This window comes from Melampsora larici-populina (genome assembly GCF_000204055.1).
Source record: "Melampsora larici-populina 98AG31 unplaced genomic scaffold MELLAscaffold_12, whole genome shotgun sequence".
NCBI classification, from domain to species: domain Eukaryota; kingdom Fungi; phylum Basidiomycota; class Pucciniomycetes; order Pucciniales; family Melampsoraceae; genus Melampsora; species Melampsora laricis-populina.
The window spans coordinates 1,461,259-1,484,393 of NW_006768776.1; the positions used below are offsets into that span (position 1 = coordinate 1,461,259).

General features: G+C 39.5%; 5 protein-coding genes across 5 annotated transcripts; all 5 read right to left on the reverse strand.

The window, feature by feature from the left end:
- Window positions 1-461: 461 nt before the first annotated feature.
- MELLADRAFT_35023 (uncharacterized protein) lies at window positions 462-2,440 on the reverse strand (the record flags this gene model as incomplete). Its single annotated transcript, XM_007408431.1, has 7 exons — window positions 462-658; window positions 759-884; window positions 984-1,111; window positions 1,186-1,424; window positions 1,529-1,851; window positions 1,940-2,065; window positions 2,137-2,440. The coding sequence occupies 7 exons, from the start codon at window positions 2,438-2,440 to the stop codon at window positions 462-464; spliced, it is 1,443 nt and encodes a 480-aa protein (XP_007408493.1).
- Window positions 2,441-3,474: 1,034 nt separating this feature from the next.
- Window positions 3,475-5,823, reverse strand: MELLADRAFT_85039 (uncharacterized protein; the record flags this gene model as incomplete). The annotated part of the gene is made up of 10 exons (XM_007408430.1): window positions 3,475-4,005; window positions 4,068-4,142; window positions 4,224-4,275; window positions 4,363-4,445; window positions 4,547-4,559; window positions 4,641-4,866; window positions 4,950-5,045; window positions 5,128-5,273; window positions 5,391-5,420; window positions 5,507-5,823. The coding sequence occupies 10 exons, from the start codon at window positions 5,821-5,823 to the stop codon at window positions 3,475-3,477; spliced, it is 1,569 nt and encodes a 522-aa protein (XP_007408492.1).
- Window positions 5,824-7,567: 1,744 nt separating this feature from the next.
- Window positions 7,568-8,670, reverse strand: MELLADRAFT_85040 (uncharacterized protein; the record flags this gene model as incomplete). Its single annotated transcript, XM_007408429.1, has 5 exons — window positions 7,568-7,645; window positions 7,748-7,847; window positions 7,913-8,208; window positions 8,312-8,461; window positions 8,551-8,670. The coding sequence occupies 5 exons, from the start codon at window positions 8,668-8,670 to the stop codon at window positions 7,568-7,570; spliced, it is 744 nt and encodes a 247-aa protein (XP_007408491.1).
- Window positions 8,671-15,951: 7,281 nt separating this feature from the next.
- On the reverse strand, window positions 15,952-17,062 carry MELLADRAFT_62062 (uncharacterized protein; the record flags this gene model as incomplete). Its single annotated transcript, XM_007408428.1, has 3 exons — window positions 15,952-16,758; window positions 16,890-17,006; window positions 17,060-17,062. 3 exons carry the CDS (start codon window positions 17,060-17,062, stop codon window positions 15,952-15,954), a joined length of 927 nt encoding a protein of 308 aa, XP_007408490.1.
- Window positions 17,063-18,732: 1,670 nt separating this feature from the next.
- MELLADRAFT_105229 (uncharacterized protein) lies at window positions 18,733-19,622 on the reverse strand (the record flags this gene model as incomplete). The annotated part of the gene is made up of 2 exons (XM_007408427.1): window positions 18,733-18,976; window positions 19,444-19,622. The coding sequence occupies 2 exons, from the start codon at window positions 19,620-19,622 to the stop codon at window positions 18,733-18,735; spliced, it is 423 nt and encodes a 140-aa protein (XP_007408489.1).
- Window positions 19,623-23,135: the final 3,513 nt, after the last annotated feature.

Sequence of the window (23,135 nt, forward strand, 5' to 3'; positions counted from 1 at the left end):
TTTCAGTCAAGTTTTGTATATGTACCAAGCTGTTTTCATAAGCACAATCAAAATCTTCTCTTTGCTTTCAAATTCTCTTTCAAAGTGAGAATTCCAAGGGCAATACAATAAGACAGAAAAGATGGATTTCAATACCAAGGATATTGGATTCCACAAACAAAGCATCTTCATGAGTCATAGCCGGAGTTGAGTTGAAGAAGTAGTCTTGTGCATCTGAAAGTTGAATCTTACTGAACCTAATCAATGATTTATCAATGACTTATAACCTCTTCTTAAATTCTTCAAAATCATAAACCAAATCTTGAAAGAATCTAAACAATTTGCATGCAATTCAATTACATATTTTTGGGTCCAATAATTATGTTAATAACAAACAAATTAAATTAAATTAAACATCAACAACAACAAAAGAAACTTCAAATCTCATTTGGTTTTTTTCTCTTTATTTTTGTTTTTGCTATTTATTCATCTTCATCATCTTCATCCATTTCGAATTCGATTTTTTCATTTTCAATCAAATCTTCATGATTCTCTTCATCATCCGATTCGTTTGAACCTTTGACCATTTCTTTTAAAAGTGTAATACTCTTACATTCCAATGTAGAAGGTTTAATTAAAACGATGATACCCGTTTTTGAAAACCTTGGTACCAGAATCACTCTGGTTTGTTTTACATCTAATCGAAACAAATCCAAATCGAACTTCGAGTCAGCATTCTTTAATCGTATGGTTATCAACATATAGCAAAGTTGACTGACTTTTAGTTTGATCATCTGATGGAAAAGTGACTAATTCGGTTTCAAACTTGGGTTGATTTCCAATAAAGAACACTTTAGGTAATTCTTCTAAAATAAATGGATCATGATCTTTAAAAGGATAACACCCTAAGAACCTCCCAAAAAACAAGACCCCATCAATTCTTAAAACCGGTATAAAATCAAAGTGAAGAAAGTGGTTTAGATTCGATCGGATTGAAAACTTACAAAGTGTATCAGGTGAAGTGGGTGAGATATGATTCCATTCTAACATTTGAATAGCTAGTTTCAATCGATCTTCATGTGTTACATATCTATAAACATCATCTAGATTTTGGCCTGATGTACCTAAGAACCTAAGTGTGAATCATATCTTCCAAATCAGAATCCTTCATTCTTTAAAAACAAAACCACTTAAGAACTCACTCACGTTTGTCCACCAATCTTCGCCCACCAAGGATTAGGACCATTCACAAGATTATTATTCTGTTTTTCAAAATTCGATTTAGGTAATAAACATTGATGTAAAGGTTGTTGTGGTAAAGCTTGAGTAGTCGGATCATTTGAACCAGGAATCAAATCGATTGGTAAATCGATTTCAGCTAAAACTTGATCTAATCTTTCGATAGGTAAAGCCGTATAACTTGAAGGATCATAACCGTAACGTTTCTAACGAAAAGAACCCAATCAACTTTCTTGAAAAACGAGAATAAATCAAACCAAAACCGTCAAAGGAAATCTATCAGACTTACAGGTTTTTTACTATCTTTAACTTTAATCGGATTAGAACTTGAACTAGAAGCTCTCACTGAATTTCCAGCAATAATCAGCCTACTCACACTTAATCCTAAAGACTTTTCTTCTTCAGATCCGATTTGACCATTTAACCAATCTGATAAAACTTCACATCGATGATCTAATCTGATAGCTTCGATTCCATCTAAATCTAAACCTGAAATGATTCCGACCCATGCTTCTTTTTCTTCTTCTTTGAGGTCGGATCGAATGCTTTGTTTCGGTACTCCTGCATTCACTATCTCATGTACTTTGAAATCTCCATTCTCAGTTTCTTCTCCTAAAACTGCCATCACTGTACCTATTTTAATTCAAATCAAACGGTTTGAGTGTCGTTTAGGATTAGAAATTCCAGAAGACGCGTTTGGTTCGGTTTGGAAAGGACTTACCAGTGACGAAATTAAACTCTTCTGGATGATCAAATAATAGTTTGATCCTACCAGATTCGTCTTCTAACATGACCGTGATCTGTTGATCATCTTTAGAAACCCATTTCTTCAAACTACTAGTAGTACCTAAATGATGCTATCCAAAACCCAAATCAACATTCAACATTCTTTGGGAAACTTTTTAAAAGATCCATGACTTACTTCTCTCGAAAGGTCATCTAAAACATTAGGTTTAAATTTCAAATCACAATAAACAGTTCCAATAACGACCATCTTTTGACCAACAAGAATATCCAAGATCCTAACAGATTTAAATTCATCTTTCCATTTAACTTTTGAAGATGATTGTAAATTTGATTTTAATTTTAATAATCTTTGATAATATAAATTTGAAAATTGTGATGAGAATTGACGTGAGTTTGATTTGATTATAAATTCTGATCGTAATTGGTTTAAGGGATCGTATGATAATGTTAATCTAGTTTGAGGGTTTGAAGTCATCCTATTCACTTCTTGGTTGTTGTTGTTGTTGAGTTGAAATCGAACAAGCTTAACAGTCAAAGTACAAGTCTCACTTATGGCGACGTAATCTGGACGTACGCAGGGCCAAGTCGCGCATTCGAAAATCCTTGCCGCGTATCATAAACCTACTCACGTCTCATACCAATTCGGGTAAACTCTTTGAAACTCATTCATAATGCCAGCTTCAAATGAGTATCAGAGGCCATATGATTTTCTGAACAAGATTCCAAACCTTCATCAAATTCCTTCAAGTCATCTGGACCCAAAAATCTTTTGATTGATTGGTTTTCAACATCTTCAATTCAAATCACTTTGATTTAATTTGTTTGAAGTTGATTGGATCTTCTGTAGAGTTGTTTTTTGGTGTTACCATCCACGACATGGTCACAATAGGTGCATCTCTCCTCGCCTGTGTCAGCTGAGTGGTCACACTCTTTGGCGGTGAGAAAGCAGGGAAAAGCCAATTCAGCAGGATCTGGAGGATTTTGACAGCAAAATACATTCAATTGGCTCTTCATTCCACTTGGACCAGTTGTTGCCTTGGGATCTGTGCTTGATCTTTCTCAATGACATAATAGTGAGAGTTTGTGTGACCAGTGAACACAACCAAGTAAGCAGCACTCACTACAGTAGTTTTGGGTGCGCCTACATACCTACTTTCTGGTTTTGGGAGCGCGCCTTTTGACGCAATTTTTTCAGATTCGCCCCCGGCCTAAGTGGGGTTCTTTGTGAATAACCAGTGAGACATTTTACGCTCATTATAATAATTATTATTAGTAGTAGTAGTATTATCTTTTATAATTATCGAAATACATTTATAAGATATTCCAAAGATGTATATGTGAGGTTTTTTGCTAACAAAAAGAGTAACAGAAAAAGATCATTAAAAAAAGATAATGCAAAAAACAACGAAGATAATGATAATGATAAAATTCCAAAAAAAAATGCTAATCTACCTAAAGAAAATAAAAATCCAAAAAAGAAGATAGATCTAAACTTAAAAGGAAAGAAATCTAAACTTTTGAATCTTTAGAAGAAGCAGAAGAAGAAGAAGCTAAAGAAGTTAAGTGTCTAAGATCTACAGGTAATCTCATCCCTCTAGAAGAATTATTCTCAAAGAATGTATTGTTAGTTGAAGATCTTCTTGGAAAATTCATAGGATCAGTAGTAGAAGTAGAAGAGTTAGGTTGAGATTGATGATGATGATGAGTATTCAAAGGTTTTAAGATGTTTAAGAATGGTAAATGAGTTTCAATACTTGACAATTTTATTCGTTTGGATGATGAGTTAGGTTGTTGTTCTACTTCTGATTCCGAAGAAGATTCTTCCCCTTCCCCTTCTAATTCCTCTTCCTCTTCCTCTTCTTCTTCTTCACTTTTGTTTATTTCTTCTGGTTTATGAAAAGATGATGGTAATGAGTTAATTTTGGGTTTCGGGTTGGAAGAATTAGTTGGTTGATTTCCTGATGAACTGGGTCGATTTGATGACTTTGATTTCCCATTATTCGCTTTAAACTCTTTTACATATACTTGATAATTCACGTACTATCAAGAAAAATCAAATTAATTTTAACGTTTTGTATTTTATACTTCTGGGAAACGCTTACCTCTGGTGTTTTTTTGTATTGATCCATTTGAAGTGACCAAACGTTTTTAGCTTCAGCTGCTCGATTAATGATCGACTAAAAGTACAAAACCATCAAGTATCAGATTCTTGAATCTCTTTTACTATCATTATTCAAGAGTTACAATTAGTCACTTACATCTTTTAATCGAGGACATAAATTTTTCCATCGATCACCAACAAGTCGAGCACTATAAAGAAGATAATAATTTCAAAATAAGTTTCTGATCAATCCTCAATGTTTTTTTCAAAAATATGATCGGATTTTTATGACTTACATTTCAGTGAAAGAGATTTGTTGACCTTTTAATTCTTCTCTTACTTGATTACTAAACATCACATATGCAGACAATGGTTTTTCCTAATCAAATAAAATTTCAAAAAATAATTAGTGATCAAAACATTATTGAATTATAAACAAACAAGATATAAGAACAGATTTCCAAAAGAAAGTAAACTCACAGGTGCATTAAGGCTAAGTAACGGTAAAAAAAATGAACAAAAATATGTATCAGTTTAATTAATAAAAAAAATTATCAAAAGAAAATTAACATACTCAGGTTTAGGATGTCTTTGATATTTACGTTTAGGATTTGAATTTTGAAAATTAGGAGTAGAGACGATCAAAGTTTTAGGGAATGGTCGAGAATGAGATCCAATAGAATCCGTCCAATTCTCTTGATCTAAGTTTTTGGTTTGAGTAGATTCAGATGAAACACTTCTTGGTCTTAAAAGAGTTTGTTGTTGATGTACTGAGAATTGATGACTTGGAAATTCAACCACTACATAAGATTAAGAAGTGAAAGTCAGATATATGAAATCTTTTGATTATGCATGTGGGGGGTTTGGATGCAGGATTACTTACGTGAATTGATGGGAGCAGAAGTGTTAGAGTTGAGCGTCACTGATCCTGATTCGCTTTCCCTCTCAGAAGGAGTATGAGATGATTGATTAAGATGACCTGGAAGTTCAAAACAAATCACTCTAATAAGTTTCCAAGATATACAAAGCCAAAGCGACAAGGTTTTTGGTTGGTGACTTACTAGGATGTACTGAGAAGAGCGGCTGAGATGGAAGAGTTTGATCAATCTTAGTACCTCTTGCCGACAAAGCTCTTTGTAGAACACGTCTATGACCACGTTTCATTGACATGTGCTCCATATCATCCTCAGTGATGGCTTCGATTGAACTGTCAAGACAACAAAAAAGGTAAGGTAACAAGTAGCATGAGTTGATGTTTTCTCTTCTCCAAACTTTTTTGTTCATACAGCCGATTGGGCATTTTAAAATGATCAATTAAACTTACATCATTGTGTCAAAACCTTCTGCCAAAAATCTAAAAAGAAAGGTTAGAAATACCAAGATGAGTAAGCGATAAGGAAATCAAGAAAATAATATCTGATCAAAATGAAATAAACTTACATATGAATATATTCCGAAAGCCCAAGGTTCTTAAGGAATTTTTCAACTTGATGTTGAGAATTGATAGAAGCACGAGAAGAAGAAACAGAAGAAGAAGAGGGAGAAGGCGAAGCAGGAGAAGAAGAAGAAGAGAGAGGAGGAGATTTTTCGGAATGTTGATGATGATGAATTAAAGAATGTTGTTGTAAATTAGAATGATGAGATGAAGCAGATGACCATGATTGAGGTGATTGTTTTGTTAAGTTTGGTATGTCAGTTTGTTCAGCCGAATTCCATGCTGGTGTTGTCAAAGTTGTGGGTGAAGTTCTTTGAGTCATTTTTCGGATTTCTTTTTGATGAAAAATTGATCGACTTGGCTTGACGAACAGAATTAGCCGTCTTTATTAAATGTGCACGTGTTAGGTGAAGATTGATTAATTTTATGGGTTGATAATTGATAAATATGAGGTTGATGGATGAGTATTAAAGATTACCCGAGTTGAGGTAGACCTTCAATCGTTTAACATCAATAGTTTTGAGTATTCAGAATTGAGGAGGGAAATGAATTATAGCTCGTGTAATGATCAACCACGGGTTAATATAAGAATTCCTTGAAGAAAACAAAAGTATTTGGTTTTATAAAATTAAAGAAAGCTCATGGAACTAGGTTTGAAGTATAGCTTATGTCAGCGGGAGATATTATGGAGGATGTAGATGGCAAAAGACTTGGTAGGACTGATGATTAAGAAGGAAAGATGGTAAATTGAGAGAAACTGATGCAGTGCTGGATTTGTTTGGATGTGATTTGATATAGAGAATGTTAAACAGAACTGAATTTGACTAGTGGTGGTCTCTAGTGGTTCTATATAGTCTAATACGTAAAACTCTATAGAGTCAACTTTGAAAGCTATCAAAACTTCAATCCTAAGATTACCATGGCATGGCATACAACTTCACACATTTAAAGAATCGCAGTGGAGGCCTATGGAATTCAAACATGTAATCGTAAATTGGTAGCCCATTGAAAGTTATTTTCACAACATATTTAACCATATTCTCAATTCATCTCAATCTAACTCGTTTTCTCCTTGTTTTCTTCAACACACAGTTAAACCTTTTGCAATCTTTCTGACTTGACTTTATCAAATCGGTCAGTTTATCCCAAGTTAAACCATCAAAGTAAAATGAAATTCTATGAAATTTTGACCGGTTTGATTGCCACAGGAATCATTCGACCCAAGCTTCGAATTGGATTTACCGCAAGCCGTAAATTATAAATAAGGTTTGCTGAGACAGCTGTGCGCGAGCGTCACGGCGAGCGTCAAGAGTACTGAATGAGGAGTTTCAAATTGCTGATCGGGACACGTACGAAAACAGATTTGGAGTGATAGGTTCCATTATCGAGAGTCTCACATTGCTCAAAGTGTTTTTTCTTTCTTGAACATTTTTATCAAAAAATCAAAATAGTCACCAACTGGTGCACCAAATAGTACACGATGACGTAAAGGAGGATGTGAATTTGGAGGATCCGCAGAAGCACCTACATAAAATGACAAGCAATGTGAAAGTCACGTTCAGAACCACCATTGGAAATTTGAGAAAGTGAAGGTGAACCTTTGAATTTATAATCATATCAAACTCAACGTTTGTCATGAATGCTCAGATTCTTTTCTTAGAAACACAGCTTCACATCCACCTTTTGAGCCTTTTATACCTTGCGTGACTGTAATGAGTAGAGGATACCATGACAAACTATGCACAAAAATTGACGTGATGAAAAGAAATATTGACATGCATATGATTCAAGAAGTATTAATAATTTAGAAAGAAGACCAAGAGAGGAGGTACGTTGGAATTACAATAGCAAATCATTCAAACCAAGTACGAACTAGTAAGATTTATAAGCTGCTTCAAACGTTAGATATTGTAAAAAAAACTTACCAAAGCTTTTGCAGGAGTTCAATTCAAGAAATTTATTCACAGGTAGATCTATACTGGAAAAAGAAACTACGATCTTGTGACACGAACATAGGAAGATCAATTCAGAAATGAGAAAAATAAAGGTACTATAGAAACAAAACCTCAATCTGACAAGAATTCGTCATCTTCATTAATTAAAGATTTCATCAAATTCAAAAAAGCGTAAATTGGAAATCCAACCTATCAAAATGAAAAAGAAAAGAAAATTTGTGTAAGTTTTTAATTAGAAATTCAAATAATAGTTTTAGGTATCGAAAAAAAGCAAAAAAAAAGTGACTGAACTACATTATTATAATCACCATGAATCCTTTTAATAAATTGAGACCCGATACCTTGTATAGCAAATCCACCAGCTTTATCAATCCCTTCACCATTTTCAATACTAATCAAACAAAAAAAATCAGTTCAAGATAATAATCAAAAGAAAAAGATGAAGGACAACTAAACTAAGCTAAAAGATCTTCATCATTCAAATCACCAAACCAAATCCTAGTTTTTTCAGATAAATGTTTAAGTTTAAACCCAGGAGAAAGTAAAGAAGGAAAAACCAGGGTAACTGAAGTGATCACTTCAATAATCTTATCTTCATCAGCCGTTACCAAATCTTTTAAAATCTTGAATTGGTCTGATTTTGATGTAGGTTTTTCTAAAATGATGGATGCTTGATTTGATTTTGGAATATAACTTTGAATAATTGTATCTGATCCAATAACTAAATCAGGTGCATTTTCTGGTGATTCTTCCTGAAATCAACAAAAAATCACAACAATTTTCTTCATCAATTGGTTTGCGTTTGTTTTCCTTGAGATGGAATAAGGGTCTATGAAGCTATGAAAGAAACTCAACTACTAATCTTGTATAAACTTCGATAGCTTTTTCAGTTGAGTTGGTTAATGAATATTTGATACCTTTTAAATCGATTTCTTCAAATTCATTAAACGTTTCATGATCTAAATCTTCTTTGAATGTACTTGGTACAACTTCAGGATTGATTCCCTAAAAATAACGCAGCAAAAAAGTATCATACGTCAATAGTTGTTTCTTGGGAGAAGGGGACGATGATAAGGCCTGAGGGTTGACTTTACTATTGATTTTAAAAGGTTTATTCTTCTTTCTGACGAAGAAGCTAAGATGACTCGTTTGTTTCTCAATTTATTATAGATTGGTAACTTCAATGCATTCTTTGAATCGATTAGATTTGCCATTCGCTTTGAAGTTCCTTGGTTTTCTTGTACTTTTCTGTCTTTTCGATCGTCCTATCTTCAGGTTGTGATGTGAATACCCGGAATCAGTTGACTGGTATCATGGGATTGACAATCGTTACACATGGTATATGGCTTTTCACCTACACATAAGCATATTATAATACACACATATAAGCATATATCCTCTTTTGGCCTCGTCTTCCCCGCCAAAAAAAGTAGGATCCCACTATTTAGCGCCCGGTGTCCGATATCCGGCGCCCGTAACCGGGTCGGACACCAGGCGCCACCCATTGGTACAGCCCGTTTTCATACAAACCGGGCAAACCGGGCAATTTGTTTTTTTTTACTCTTTCGTCATCTCACCTCACAAAGTCTTTTATGACCTATGATCACGTATCGACTCTGACTCTGATACTCGGTTGTCCTCTCTTGTCTACTGTTTGGGACTTGTAATGCATGGCATAACGCATAAGTATCATAATTTCAGGCGGCATAGAGCATAGAGCGCATAGAGCATAGACAAAAGTAGAAAAAAAACATAGTAAAGACACAAAAGAACCAAAACAAGCAACGCGCACAGAACCAACAACAAGCAGAACAATATCGTTCATGTACAACATAAACAAAACAACAAGACAGAGAGAGAAATTTACTGCGTATCAATGTGGTGTCGACTGATCCACATGTCTAATTGGCCTTGATACTTTAAAACCCACTGAGGTATATAGGTGGTGCCAATTGATATCGAGAGGGCTTGGCCGTAAAGACCAGGCAAGGGAACTGCCTTGCCATTCATTCCAAGATAGACGAAATGATCCCCATTGACGAAGGCGAGGACAATTGGATCCTTGTCGTTTGGCGGCGTGCGATAAGGGAAATAAGTGAAACAGTTGGCTTCTACCGGGTCAAAAACTACAAGGGGACGGTCAAAAGCACTGTCAATAACATAGCCCAAGAAATGCATACGTAACCAGTACTCGCGCTCGCAAGTGATCCCTTGTGGTTGCAGTCTAACTTGCAAATCGTCGATGACTTCCGCGGCAAATGATTTGCATTGCGTAGTGCGCCTAGTCTTCACTCCGGCCTTCAACGCAGCAGTTGATGATATCAAGTTTTGATGGTCGTCTTTGTGGGCCAGCAGCTCTTCTAGCAGTTCCCGCCGGACTGTGACATAACTGTCACAATTCTTCAGATTGAGTGCAGAAGCAATAGCGAGGTAACCACAATTTCCTAAGGCAGGTGGATTGAAAATTGATTTGACAAAAGGGACAATTGATCCAGGTAGTTGCTTCAATACGTTTACTTCAACCGGAGATTTAAGCACACTCTTATGTGCAGCTGATGATTTACGAGTTGCAGGGCATGTTTTCGTGTTCGAGGTTTTGGGCGTGATGATGATTACATCATCATTAGTGGAATCATCTGGACTCGGAAACATTACAGTGCCAAAGGAGCGGCTAGCCTCCAAAGTTGACCGGACCTCAGGATCATTCCGTTCAAGTTTTAAATCTTCGGCTATTAAACATGTGGCGATTTCGGGAATAAGTACTTGATGCAAATATAGTTCAGGTCCAAGGGGGGCTGCCTTTGAAGGAGTTAGATGCGCTTCAGAGGTAATGTCTTTGATGAATGCTGACTCGAGTGACCTAACAATGATTTCATAGCCTTGATACCCGTAACTGAGAAACACACAGGCATCAAGTTCACAAACAAAGTGCTAAAGGTTGAGAAGAAAGGAATCGACTCACTAGCCTGGTTGTTCAACCTCAAAATTGCTAAACTGGGCATTGATTCGCCGCAAACAAGGGCCACTAGTGATTAAACGCTTCTTGCAATCTTGAAGGTAAGGGGACAATTCAACTTGGTTAATTATGTTGATCAAGACAGACAAATGTTTTTCAATACGCCTGTGGAATTGATTCATATGTAAGTGTCCTAATTGAATAGAGGAACGACAAAATGAAATGAGAAAACATACCTTGGCAATTCCTCAAAATTTATGGAGGTCGGCCATCCCTTGCTGACAACCATGGGAATAATCTTGGATTCGGCATGATGTAGATGGCAGAAGTCTGCTGTTTGAGTGAACTTTGGACACAATCAAAGGAAAAAAAACGAATAAGAGACCTATACAAACAAAAGAGATAGACAAAAGGTATAGAAACTCACTGGCAGTGACATGGCTCCTATACGTCCAAAACCTTTGCGGATGTTTGGAATCACAAGTAATGTAGCCTTCATTTGAGTCAGCTTCCCCAATGGTTCTTTTGGAAGCACATCGTCACAAAACGGACATAGGTCACCCTCTTCTTCTGAATCGTGTTCAGATGATGAGTTGCTGAAGGGCAGATCTTGTGAGCTTGCAGTTGAATGTGACAGTTTGGATACTTCTGCTGTCTCGTCAAAGAATAAATCATTCTTCTTGTCGAATTCATCCAGTTCAGAATCGCCGGCGAAAATTGAATCCAAACGCAAACCAGACTCGCCAGAACCTGAGGCCATGGCGGTCTGAGAAGCACGTGAAGGACAGGTGGTGATTTTATGTCCACCAATTTTGCAGTAACTACATTTGCTGAGACAAGGTTTTTTGTTTGACTCTTTGATTTCATGTTGAGACTGCCATCTTCCGGATTTGGTAGCTTTGGGACGTCCTTGATTGTTGTTCTTGACAACAGCGTTCCAAATAGGTATCAGAGCGTATTGACCAGTTTCAAGCTGGCTGATCTCCCCGTAGAGTTTTCGCAATGTTTGTTCAGGTAAATCTAGGATAAGGTCAAATTTGGATTGTGCTGCTGTTACAAGGCCTTCGTGGTTATCAGGAGGTACCTCCATGTACAACTTCCACTGGTTGTGAATCAGTTGAGGCAAAAGGAGCTGACTGGTGTCACGGGTGGTTGCGAGGTCGTGAGAACAAGGGAGACCCCATGCACCTCGGAACGTGTTAGTGCAAGGCTTTTGAAGCAAATCTGGTAGTAATTTGTACTGCTCCTTGAGTTTTTTCAATGCGAAATGTGAAACAACACCGTTAAGTTCTTTGAAAAAGATTGGAAGATCCTCAAGAGTTTTGGTCATTTCAATGCCAACCGAAATGGTGATTTTGCTGATTTGATGTTCTTCAAAACGCCTGAAAGAATTGAAACACGTTACAAAATCATTATTTCGTCCATCAAGAAATTGTTTGGCCCAAAAGTGACTCCCTTCCACTCAAGATGTTGATGAGTTACCAAAATGAGGTGACTTAGAAGTGTACAATGTAACAAATTTTTCGGGTCTATGTAACCAGGTGTTTTGCAGATAATCGAAGACATTGTGAGCTTGAGCCATCTTGGTAAGCGCCTCAAGGTTGGCATCATAATCCTCGGTAGTCGAAGATGCCACATACAAGTTCCATAGTTTCATAAATTCAGACCATTCAGTGTCGGTGAACTTTCCCTTACAATTCTTAGCAACGTTCATATTGATGTGCCACACACATAGGATGTGTGTGGCTTCAGGAAAGACAGTGCCAATTGCGTTGATTAAGGCTGGTTCTGCATCAGTAGCAAAATTTTGAGGGAGAAGGACCTCCTGCGCTGAATCGTCTTTGTTGTTGAATATGATGTTCTTGAGACATGGCCACAGTGAATGATTTACAGTCAAACCCGCGCTAATGCATAAATTGGGGAGACAATTTTTGCTATGCATTATTGCGGGTTATGCAAATAGGCATAAACCCCCATAATGCATATTTGTATGCATATTGGCCTAAATGCATTGAAATATGCATTATGACGGGTTTTTGTTGAAATTGTATAAGTTTATGCAATAGTACGTTTGTATTTTGCGCGGGTACAAGGACAAGATATTTTTTTGACACCGAAAAAAACACCACTAGGGGTCGGTTTGACCCCATAGAGGGCTCATTGCTGCCTGATGTTGCCAAAATCCTACTTGCAAAGGATTTGATCAGAGTTCAATGGAAAAAAAACACATCCTGGGGCGCTTTGTAGGCATGCATTATGACTTTGGGGACTTGAAAAGAAGTATGCATTATGGTTTTTGACATAATTATGCAATTAATGACAAAATTGGCCCGCACCAGCTGGGTGGAAACCAAAACTTATGCATTTTGGCTGGTTATGCATGTGCGCGGGTATGCATGTGCGCGGGTTTGACTGTATGTGTATTTGTTGTTCCTACTATGTGTAACAGAGGTAGATTAAAGCGATTTGTCTTAAAAGTACAATCCAAGCTGAGCACTGTCGGAAATCTTTGAGCAAGAGCTATAGCGGACGGGCTGGCAAAAAAGAGGTTTTTCAAAGTCCCAGTCTCTGAAGTCAGTGTTCGATGAGCCCACTTGCTCTTGGAGATCAAGTCAAATAATCCTTGAACTGGACTTCGACTGTTGAGCCAGTTGTGTCAAAGTCGCGATCAAACATTGTGCATGTCCCGCACTAGAGGTCGAGAACTGGGGTCAGCACTGATGAGGGACCCAATTTGGGTGGCATGACAATTCAATACCGCAACCGCTCCGCTCGAATGAGCGTGAGCGGAGCGGTTTTGGCATCCGCTCAAACCTCCGCTACCCAGAGCGGAGGCTGCGCACCGCGCTCCGAGGAGAGGAAAGTCCTGAGCGAAGCATATTGCTCCGCTCAGAGCCAGGGCTCGAGTCTCTTTTTTATGGTTTTTTTAGACTTTTCAGGTCTTTTGTAGTGATGAGCGCCGCACACTGGTGTTGCACTACGCACACCAAAGTAAGAAAAAAAATAAAAAAGAGCGATATTGTGCGTAGTGAGATTGAGCGCAGCACTGCGCTCCGCTCCCAAAATAGGTCGAAAACCTGAGCGGAGCGTAGCGGTTGCGGTGTTGATGACATCCAGCAGAAGATAATAAGCGTATTTGTTCATTTTGATCCGTGGTGAATCTGCGGTAAATTGACATATTGTAAGTTTGATCAAAAGGCTCATGGTTGTGACGATGTTTGAATGGATTCTTCCTGTCCTGAGTGACAGTCCAATGATCCCTTCCAGCGCGGTAATTAAGAGAGACTTCGAACAAGCAGCCTGTCCTCTTGGACAAGGAAGACCTTTTAGAAGCTTTTGATGGCAGTTTATGACCACTCTTCTTGTAACCAAGGGAGCATTGCAAGTAAATCCGGATGGTTGTCTGGTTTTTGGTTTTATGACTTTTGATTGAAAAAGCGTAGCCTTGATGTTGTGCTACCACGTACATGTACATCAAACCATTCTGCATTTCGAGGAACTCTTTGCCCATTTTCGGGCCTCTAAGCAAACGAATAGGAGGTGCACCTAAATTCATAGCAAATGAAAAGACGGACAAAGACAAATGGAATTTCAGTATTAATGTTCTACGCTCAATTCCAATTGTACGTACCTATTTCAGGCCAGTCCGAGTCTCTTTCATTTGGAACTTGCTCCTCTTCCTCAATCGTGATTACGATATCTTCGATAACATTAGGAACAGGTGTTACAATTACGTTAGGTACAGGTTCCGTGGAAGTTGGTTGATTGGTTGTAATAGAGAGTTGGTTGCGGGTTGTTGCAGCGGGGGTTGCAGAAGACGCCTGAATCGAAGTGGTTACAGGAGTAGTTATAGTGGTAGTAGGAGGAGTAGGAGTTGTAGTTGTAATAGGATATGGAGTCAAGAAAGGGCCAGGGTATGTAGTATGACAAGACGTCAAGGGAGGCTGATGATGACAAGATAAGTTGTAAGAGGGATCATTTGTATTGGGGAACATTGGAGCTGGCAGATACGGCGGTGGCCAAGGATGTTGTTCGAACATCATTGGGCCCATTATTGGAGCTTGTCCAGAACAACTAGGCGAGGAGTACCCAAAAGATGGATGAGGGTACGAAAAGCCAGGAGGAGGATACCAGTAGGCACTGGTGGGATGTTGTACATAGGGGTTATGAGTGGGTCCGTTGAATATGATAGGTGAGTGTGCGTAATTATTGGTATGGGGATGTGGGGTATTTGGATGAGGAGGAGGGTGAATGTGGTTGGGAGGAGGGTTTGTCGAACCCTCCTGATGAGTTTGGTTGTTGTTGGACATGCTGTGTTGAAAACGTGCTACTGTATAAAGTATGTTTGTGAAGGTTTCAGAATGAATTACTGTATGTAGTTGTAGTGGGATCAGTGTGGAGGTTGTTTTGAGTTTGAAGGTTTGTAAGGTTTGTGGGGTTTGTATCGGATTGTGTATTTGATGGAGGGAGTGTGAAAAAACTAGAAAGTGAAAATCGGACAAAGGAAGGAAGGAAATGGGGTGGGGAGGCAGGCCCTTCCTTAAGGAGGTTTGATTTGGGAGGGGTTCCCCCTTGGTATACTTTGACATGTTGTGATTGCATCACATCGGGCTCAAAAGGGGATAGGGGCTCAATGTAGGTATATGGGGCTCATAACGTGGGAATGTGTTATGAGAGGGAGCCCTGCAGGAGCCCTGCAGGTCCGAACGCGCCAAAACTTGGCTGGGGACAACGGTGGCACAGCTAAGCTAAGTTGGCGCTTAGCGGTGCATTAGCTTAGCAATTTTTTGTTGCTAAGCTAGCGCTAAATCCTTAGTGCATTCAAGCTAAGCTAATCAAATTTCGATTTTTCCTTTAGCGGGTCTGCGCTAAGCTAAGCCGGGAGCTTAGCTATCAAAAAAATACATGTTTTACGTGCAAAAAAGGGCCGCTAAGCCGCTATTAGCGGTTTAGCGGCCAATTAATTGGCTTAGCGGGCGTCATTTTACGTCCGCTAAGCTAATGGCTTAGCATTAGCGGAAATCCGCTAAGATTAGCGTTAGCGGATTTTTCCTTAGCGGCTTCTAGCTAAGCTAAGCCAAGGTGGCAAAAATCCTTAGCTTAGCTTAGCAAGCCACCGTTGCTGGGGATGTTGGGTTGTGTCGGACACCTCGGGCAATACCCCAAAAAAAGCGGGCGTCGGGTTTTCCCTAAGGGGGCGCTAAATAGTGGGATCCAAAAAGTATATAGCAAAAAGTGTGTACACGTACATACTTACTTTGAGTACCCTTATTGTTATTTGGTATTAGATCAGCTTATAACATAAATACTCTCAATATTTGAATGTGATATCAAACAGGTCACATTTTTACAAGGCCAAAAACTGGCACGGGTGGGCTTAAATTCTCATATGTATCAAAAAGTGATGGTTGGGCTTAGATTCTTATGTATCTTTGGTATGAAAAAAGTCAAAGGGCTGCTTCATTTATTTCATCAAACACATTTTTCTTCTTATTTATTTTGCAAGAATTGATAAAGTATTACAAATCATATTACATCATCACATCATTGCTTCATGGACATCCTCCCATTCCAGATCAATGTCCTCAACACTCAAGTCATCACTTGAATCACCATCAGTATTAGTAATACCCTCACTATCAATTTGGATATTGTTATTTGCTTGATTATCCGTCTGAATAACATCCTCCACCCCCTCCAAAATAGTTACAAAACCTGTGTTCAATGAGAGCATCTTCTTGACATACATGTTTTGAATTTTTTGAATTTGATTGTACCATGAGATCTTGAGTTCGTTATCGCCTTCTTGCGATGGTGTGCAATGAAGAATCTCTCTCAGACCCGTATTCCAGTCTGCTTGTAAATTGAATATCCGCACTAGCTTTTGATTTATGATCATTCTTGCAGCTGATATCTTACCCAGACCACTAAGCAAGCTCAAAGCTGGATGATTTATCAACGGCAGATCAATTGGCTGTGCGTCTTCAACTAGAATGTGTGTTTGAAGTTGATAAAGATAAGTTGAAAGCAACCTGTGGGAATCAATGTCCCACCGCATCACTCTTCTAGCTTCCCATCCCAAGCGGCGGATTTCTTCTTTGGCTTGATCGTAATAGGCAATTTGACGCATTCCATGTTGTGTATTAGCATTGATTGCCCAAGGTTCGCGTCTGTCGGTGAAGAGACCATCATTCCAAAACAAGTGATCAAAGTCGGTTTCAAGAAGCTTGGTGTAGGTAATGTTTGTTGGCTGTGATGGATGGGGAGAAGTAGTTGAATATTTCAATAAAAGCTTTTGATATGTTTCCAGTTTGGTTTTTAATTTAGCAGTTTGGTCGCGGAGTGACTTGAGTAGGTGTGTTTTGTCATTGTATCCTGTGCACATGAAAAATTTGATCGGTCGACAAGGGATAATTGTGTTAAAGAGAATATTTTTGACTTGCCAATACTTGAATTCTTTCCATCTCGTCGACTCACATCCAAAGGCCGTTTCTGCTCGTGAATGGCCACAAACTGATTCTGTACATCTTGTTTAGCAAACCATATTTTCAAAATTTGATCCTGTTCTAGCACTAAAGTAAAGTGGATACAGAGCTGTATGTCAGCCTATTATTTATGGAAACAATGACATAAAGTACATTACATACCATTCAAGTCGTTCAAGATACTGTCAGATCCAACCTTGGTGCGTTGTTTTCCAATCTTTTTTTGTATTTCATTGTGCTTGGCTAGCCTGATAGCCGCATCTTCAATATTTTATGCATCTTGAGCCCTTAATAGAAAGATGGAAGTCAAATATAAGACTTCTTTTTTGAAAAAAAGGAGTCACACTTACCATATCACTGCCAGCATTAAAGAGGTTCCCAGATGGGAATATGGGTCCTAGTGATCACATTCCCATCCTGCTACTGTTACACAGCTCCATGAATATTTCCTGAGTAGCCATTGTGATATATGTAGTCAATATTTTGAGATGTGTGGCTCAATCTGAACAAACTTACAGCATGTATTACACATGAACTTCTTATCTAGATGAGCAGATAACTGAGCGGACCTGTATGTAGCTGATAGCTGAGCATTTACTCAGATGTTTGCACATATGTAGTGTATGCTTTATGGCTCAGATGTGCAGTGCAAGATGATTTGATGCACCATTCTTCTCTCAATGATATTCCCAGACTAGGTCATGTTCCGACCAGGGAACATATTTAATGCTGGCAGTGTATTGTTTGAGCTGTCTCTTCTAACAATAGTAATCGACCAAGTTCAATCTTCTGTTGTTCCTGAACATGAGATCTTTTTTCTTGAGAGTGACGCTCCAACTCCCATTGTTGGCGCAGGAATTTGTGAGTGTAGCGGATGGTCGGGAACATAGAGCTCCTTGTGCTCATCAAAGTGTCAAGAGCACCACTTGATTGTCTTAATATGGTTTTGGCATTGTGTAGCCTGCAAACAAGCCATTTGGCTAAGTCAATCCAAAATTAGCATCTGAAGAAAAAAAACAAAAGTACCACACATGTACCTGTTGAATTCAAAGTAATTTCCACAAAGTAATCAGCCCGCCAATTGATTGATAGTAGTCGATGAATCCGTGTTGATATTTGATTGACTGCCACCAACAATGACAGGAAGGACCAGAACCGTTCCAGTCCTTCACCATCCGACAATCCCCAGAATTTGTTGAATCGAGGGTTGTAAAGGACTTGACAAGCCCAGTTGTGCACGTAAGCATGGAATACGGATGTTCCAAAGTTGAGCCAATGTGCAATAGCTTCAAAGAACTTTTGCTGTTGATATGATGATGTTAGTATTGAATTTTGAGATAAAATTTGAGACTAACTACCTTTTTTGTATGTGCTTCAAGCTGACAACCAATGTCATATAGAACTCCAACTTGAATATCGGGCAAATCTAGCAAGAGCTGCTCAAGGATACTTAATGGATAATAAAGCCTATGCGTAAATAGAAAATCATGTTGAGTTACTTGATTAGGTCGAGCCAAGGTGAAAGACTTACTTTTCGCCAGTTTTGTAAATATTAGCGAGTTTAAGAGGTACATTGTGCCGGCAAGTACACCCAAAGAGGCCGGTGTCGTCACTTCTTTTCCATGAAGTCGAGTTCCTCACATCATTTGCCGCGGTATGAGAGTCAGAACAAGGGTTCTAGATTAAGAACAAGTCAGTTTAATGATACTGATATCACACTATATCATGTCGAGCGACCTACTTTCACATCCTTGGCTTGGGCTTCAGTGGAGTTCTGGATAATCTTGTTCTTTTTCATAAATGACGGTTTAACAAATATTTCTGGATACTCTGCTTCAGTAGGATTGTCCTTGCTTGATCAAGTGTAATGTCTGTGTTGAAAATTGCCATCTAAGAATCACATGTGGCTCTTCATTGATTGCTGGACCAAAACAGCGACCACAACGGTCTACCAATAACTGAGCATTTGAAAGCTTGAGACCCTCATTATAAATCTTTCTCATACATAGCACAATGGTTCGATACATGTTGACCGAGCTGGTGAATTGTCTTCTGAGATCACGATCATGAATGAGTGATCTGTATTGATGAGTTCAAGGTTTCAGATTAGTTTTGATTTGTAAATTAAGGAACAAGATCAATCCATTGACAAATCCAGTACTAGATATGACAGTCGTATTCCACATTTGATGGTGAAATTGAAGGAGTTGTACTGAAAATGCTGTCTGTGGATTTTGAGGCAAGCTTGAGGTATACCCATAGTGTAAAAGTTGTACAGGTTTTGGCATACAAGCGCAGACAAGGATTTGATGCTTGCTGTGAAAGCCTAAGATGTCAATAAGGTTGACTGTTTGCATTGTGAGTTTGGAATTCAAGCACTGGCAGTTGATATCCACACCGAGGTACGAGGCTTCAGAAGTCCAATTTCATGTTTTGTCCTGAAGATAAAGGTAGGTAGCAGTATTTGAAATTTGATTGCATTCCACTGCAGCTTAAGAATTCTTCAATCCTCTGCATTCCACCAATCACGACTTTCTTGAGCAAACTGATGGGCGGCGTCAGTTATTGAAGAAGCAGGGGCTTCTGGTTCGTCGGGTAAAGGCAAGAACTGATTCAATTCAAGGTTATCAAGTGAGTCACCGTCAAGATCTTCATTGGTACCTGGAACTGGATGGATAGCAATTCCAAGTGAAGCCGAGATCGATTGTGCTTTTTGAGGAGTCATCTTAGCGGGGGCAGTAGTTCTTCGACTCCGTTTCGACCGGAAGCCCATATTCCCCATCAGATTTTTTGGTTTGTCGTTCCGTACCATGCTGGTGAGGTGTATCTGAGGTGTCAACGGTGAAAAACTACAACTTGAGGATCTTCGTAGTGGTAAGTGAAGGGATGTCTCACCTGCTGAATGGTCAGCTTGAGCGTTGACTTTAGACTTGATGGGCCACCGTGATCGGGCTACAGTGACTGGTACCGCAGGGCTTCTCAATTGGGATTTTGCTACTTTTGGGTCAGGATTACGATTTTTTTTTTGGTGAAGTTCAGGCCTGTATCAAGGCCAAATCTCAGGTGCTCTCTGAGATTACCTGAGAACGCAGGGACTCGACTACGAGTCACTTTCAAATCTTCCCTCGACTTGACTACAAGTCGAAGGAAGAAGGGTTCCGCGGTGGCAAGACTCCTGAGGCTCCTGGCCTGGTCATGGCTTCGGATTCTCTGCCCCTTCCCATCCCACATTTGTATTATACAGTTATACTTTTCTTTTCCCCGGCTAATGTAAATTTTACGCAATTGGGAAAAGTTTTTTGCGATAAAAGTAGTAAAATTTTTTGACCTGAACCCCCCTAATATGCAGTTTGATGCTGATGGTGGTTATGGCCTGCAGAGGCTGGATTCCTACCTCAGGTGTAAGCAACATAATTTTTTTCCCTTGACTTTTTGACATATTCCTACAAGTTAAAAGTATAACGAATAGGACGATCGGCCGGTCAGTTCTCTCTCCAAGGAGTTGGCTTCCACACAGATGGTGATGTAATTACCTATAACGAATAGGACAATCGGCCGGTCAGTTCTCTCTCCAAGGAGTTGGCTTCCACACAGATGGTGATGTGGAAGCTTCCGCCGAGGAGCAGAGACTAGATCTACTATGTCTGTACAACTGTCACGTGACTGGCTGAGGCGCAGTCGTGCACGCACACCCCTCTCTACAACACCCCCCCCACAACAAGCCTCAGACAACCTCATACAAAACAAACAACCAACAAAAGAAACAAAAAAAACTCAAACAAAAAAATAACAAAATATAATTGAAATGAAAAAAATAAAATGAAATTAGGCCGTCAACATCAAGTTCTTCTTCCCAGCTTCAAAAAGTATCGGACCTAGTGCTTTTGTCAGAATGTCCGCCTTTTGATGCTTTGATTCCACCCAATGTAGAGTTACCGTGCCTTTAAATAATTGCTCATTTACATAATAAAACTCCCTATCTGTATGTCTTGTCCTTTTGTTTGACAAATTATCCTTTGATACATGAATTGCCGCCGTATTGTCACAGAACATCTTCACCGGTCCCATTGCACCCAACACATCCCCAACTAAATTCCTCAACCAGACTGCCTCCCTTGCCGCCGTACCCAGTGCCATATATTCGGCATGACAAGTTGATGTCGCAACACAACCTTGTCTTTTAGAAGTCCAATCCAAAGGACAACCTAAGAAAAAAGTCGCATATCCGTGTACTGATTTGGAATATTCTCCACCCCAGTTTGTGTCAACGTAAGTATGTAGGCCTGTCTTGACTTCATTCATTAAAGGTTTTAGATGTAGTTTCACACAGCCTGATGTCTTCAGATAACGCAGTACGCCTTGAATTGCCGCCCAGTGTTGAGTTGTCGGTCGAGCAGAGAATCGTGCCAGGAAATTCGTAGCGTATGTTAAGTCTGGTCTTGTAGCCACTGCTAGATAGTTTAAACAACCAATCACCGATAGGAACTTTGTCTTGTCGATGTCGTCCTCTTCCTCCGTTGGCGACGTTGGTAAGGAGGAGGAATTCAACGACATGGATAACTTGCCTGGTGTCTCAAGAAAGGAGTTGATAATCTTGTTTGTGAGTCCTTCTTGCAAAAGTTGAAATGAACCATTGTCAAGTTGTTTAACATCGATGCCAATGATGCAGTCTAGGGTTTCCGACCACCTGATCTTCAGATCCTCCGTAAGTGCCTTCGCCACCTCCCTTAATAATTCTACACTACTACCCGTCACTGCCCCATCGTCAACATGAGCCCAGATGATACAAATACCGTCACCCCTCTTACAAAAATATGATGATTGATCGAATTGACAAGGATTGAAACCTAACTTGCGTAATATCTTTGCAAAATGCTTCCACCAACAGCGTGCACCCTGCTTCGTCCCATACAAAGCCTTTACTGCCTCCAGAATTTTGTTTGCCCTTCTCGCCTCTTCCATAGCACCTGGAGGTAGTTTAAAATAAACTTTCCCTGTGATGTCACTATGTAAGTACGCCGCCGTCACGTCAAATGAGTGCACCTCCCATCCCATCCTTGCTGCCAGTACTAGCAGGAAACGTAGTGATGCCATGCACGCCGTAGGAGCAAAAGTCTCGTCGTAGTCGATGCCTTCCTTCTGGGAGAAACCTTGAGCAACAAGCCGTGCTTTGAATTTAATTGGCTTGCCACTTGAGTCGAGTTGTTTATGTTTGTAGACCCATTTCAAACCCAGAGCGTTGACGTTATCAGGACGATCCACAATCTTCCAAACACCCATCTCCTCCATTGCATTCAGCTCAGCCTCCATAGCCTTATTCCATTCCCTCGCAACTTCATCCTTCATCGCAGCAGAGTACGTCAGTGGTTCTTTGGCGCCAGACGATAAGTCTATGGTGCTTGTTAAAGATTCAACCAAAGCGTCCTCGGCTTCTGCTTTCATTTCGCCGGAGAAGTCACCAAGTCGTAGAGCGTGAACAATGAAATCCAAACGACCTTTGTTTGGTGGCAGGTCGAGTAACTTATTCAGTGATGTAGATGATGTCGGTTTGGTCGGATCATGTTCAATAACGTCCTGAGAAAATTTGTCTTCATATGGGAATGTTGCTATGCCTGTCTTCAGCAGAACTTTAGATCCTGAAGCATAAAATATCCATCCCTTACTCCCCTCGAGATAACCAACCATGACACACTTTTTACCTCTTTCGTCTAGCTTGCCTTGTTGTTGTGCGTCATGACGATGTACAAAAGCCGTCGCTCCGAAGGTGCGAATAATGTCGAGCTGTGGTTTCCGTCCGTAAAACAATTTGTAAGGGGTTTTGTTCCCGGTCAAGGTATTTGGGAGCCTGTTATGGAGATAACATGCTGCTACATACGCAAACGACCAAAATGACTGCGGTAGGTGCAAAGCCGCCAGCATCGTCCTACCCATGTCGCTGATTGTGCGGTTGAGTCGTTCGGCGACTCCGTTCTGCTCGGGTTCATAGGGATTAGAGTGTTCATGAACAATACCCTTTCCTTTTAACCAGTTGCTGAAAGTTGTCTTAACATATTCACCTCCTCCATCCGTTCTTACGTGTTTCACCTTGTATCCCGTCTCTCGTTCCCACTTGTTGATTACTCGTGTGAAGGTGTCAGGTACATCAGATTTGTTCTTTATGATTAAAATGTTGGAATAAGTAGTTGCTACGTCCCTAAAGGTGACAGTGAATCGGTTACCATTCACATCCTCAGGAAAC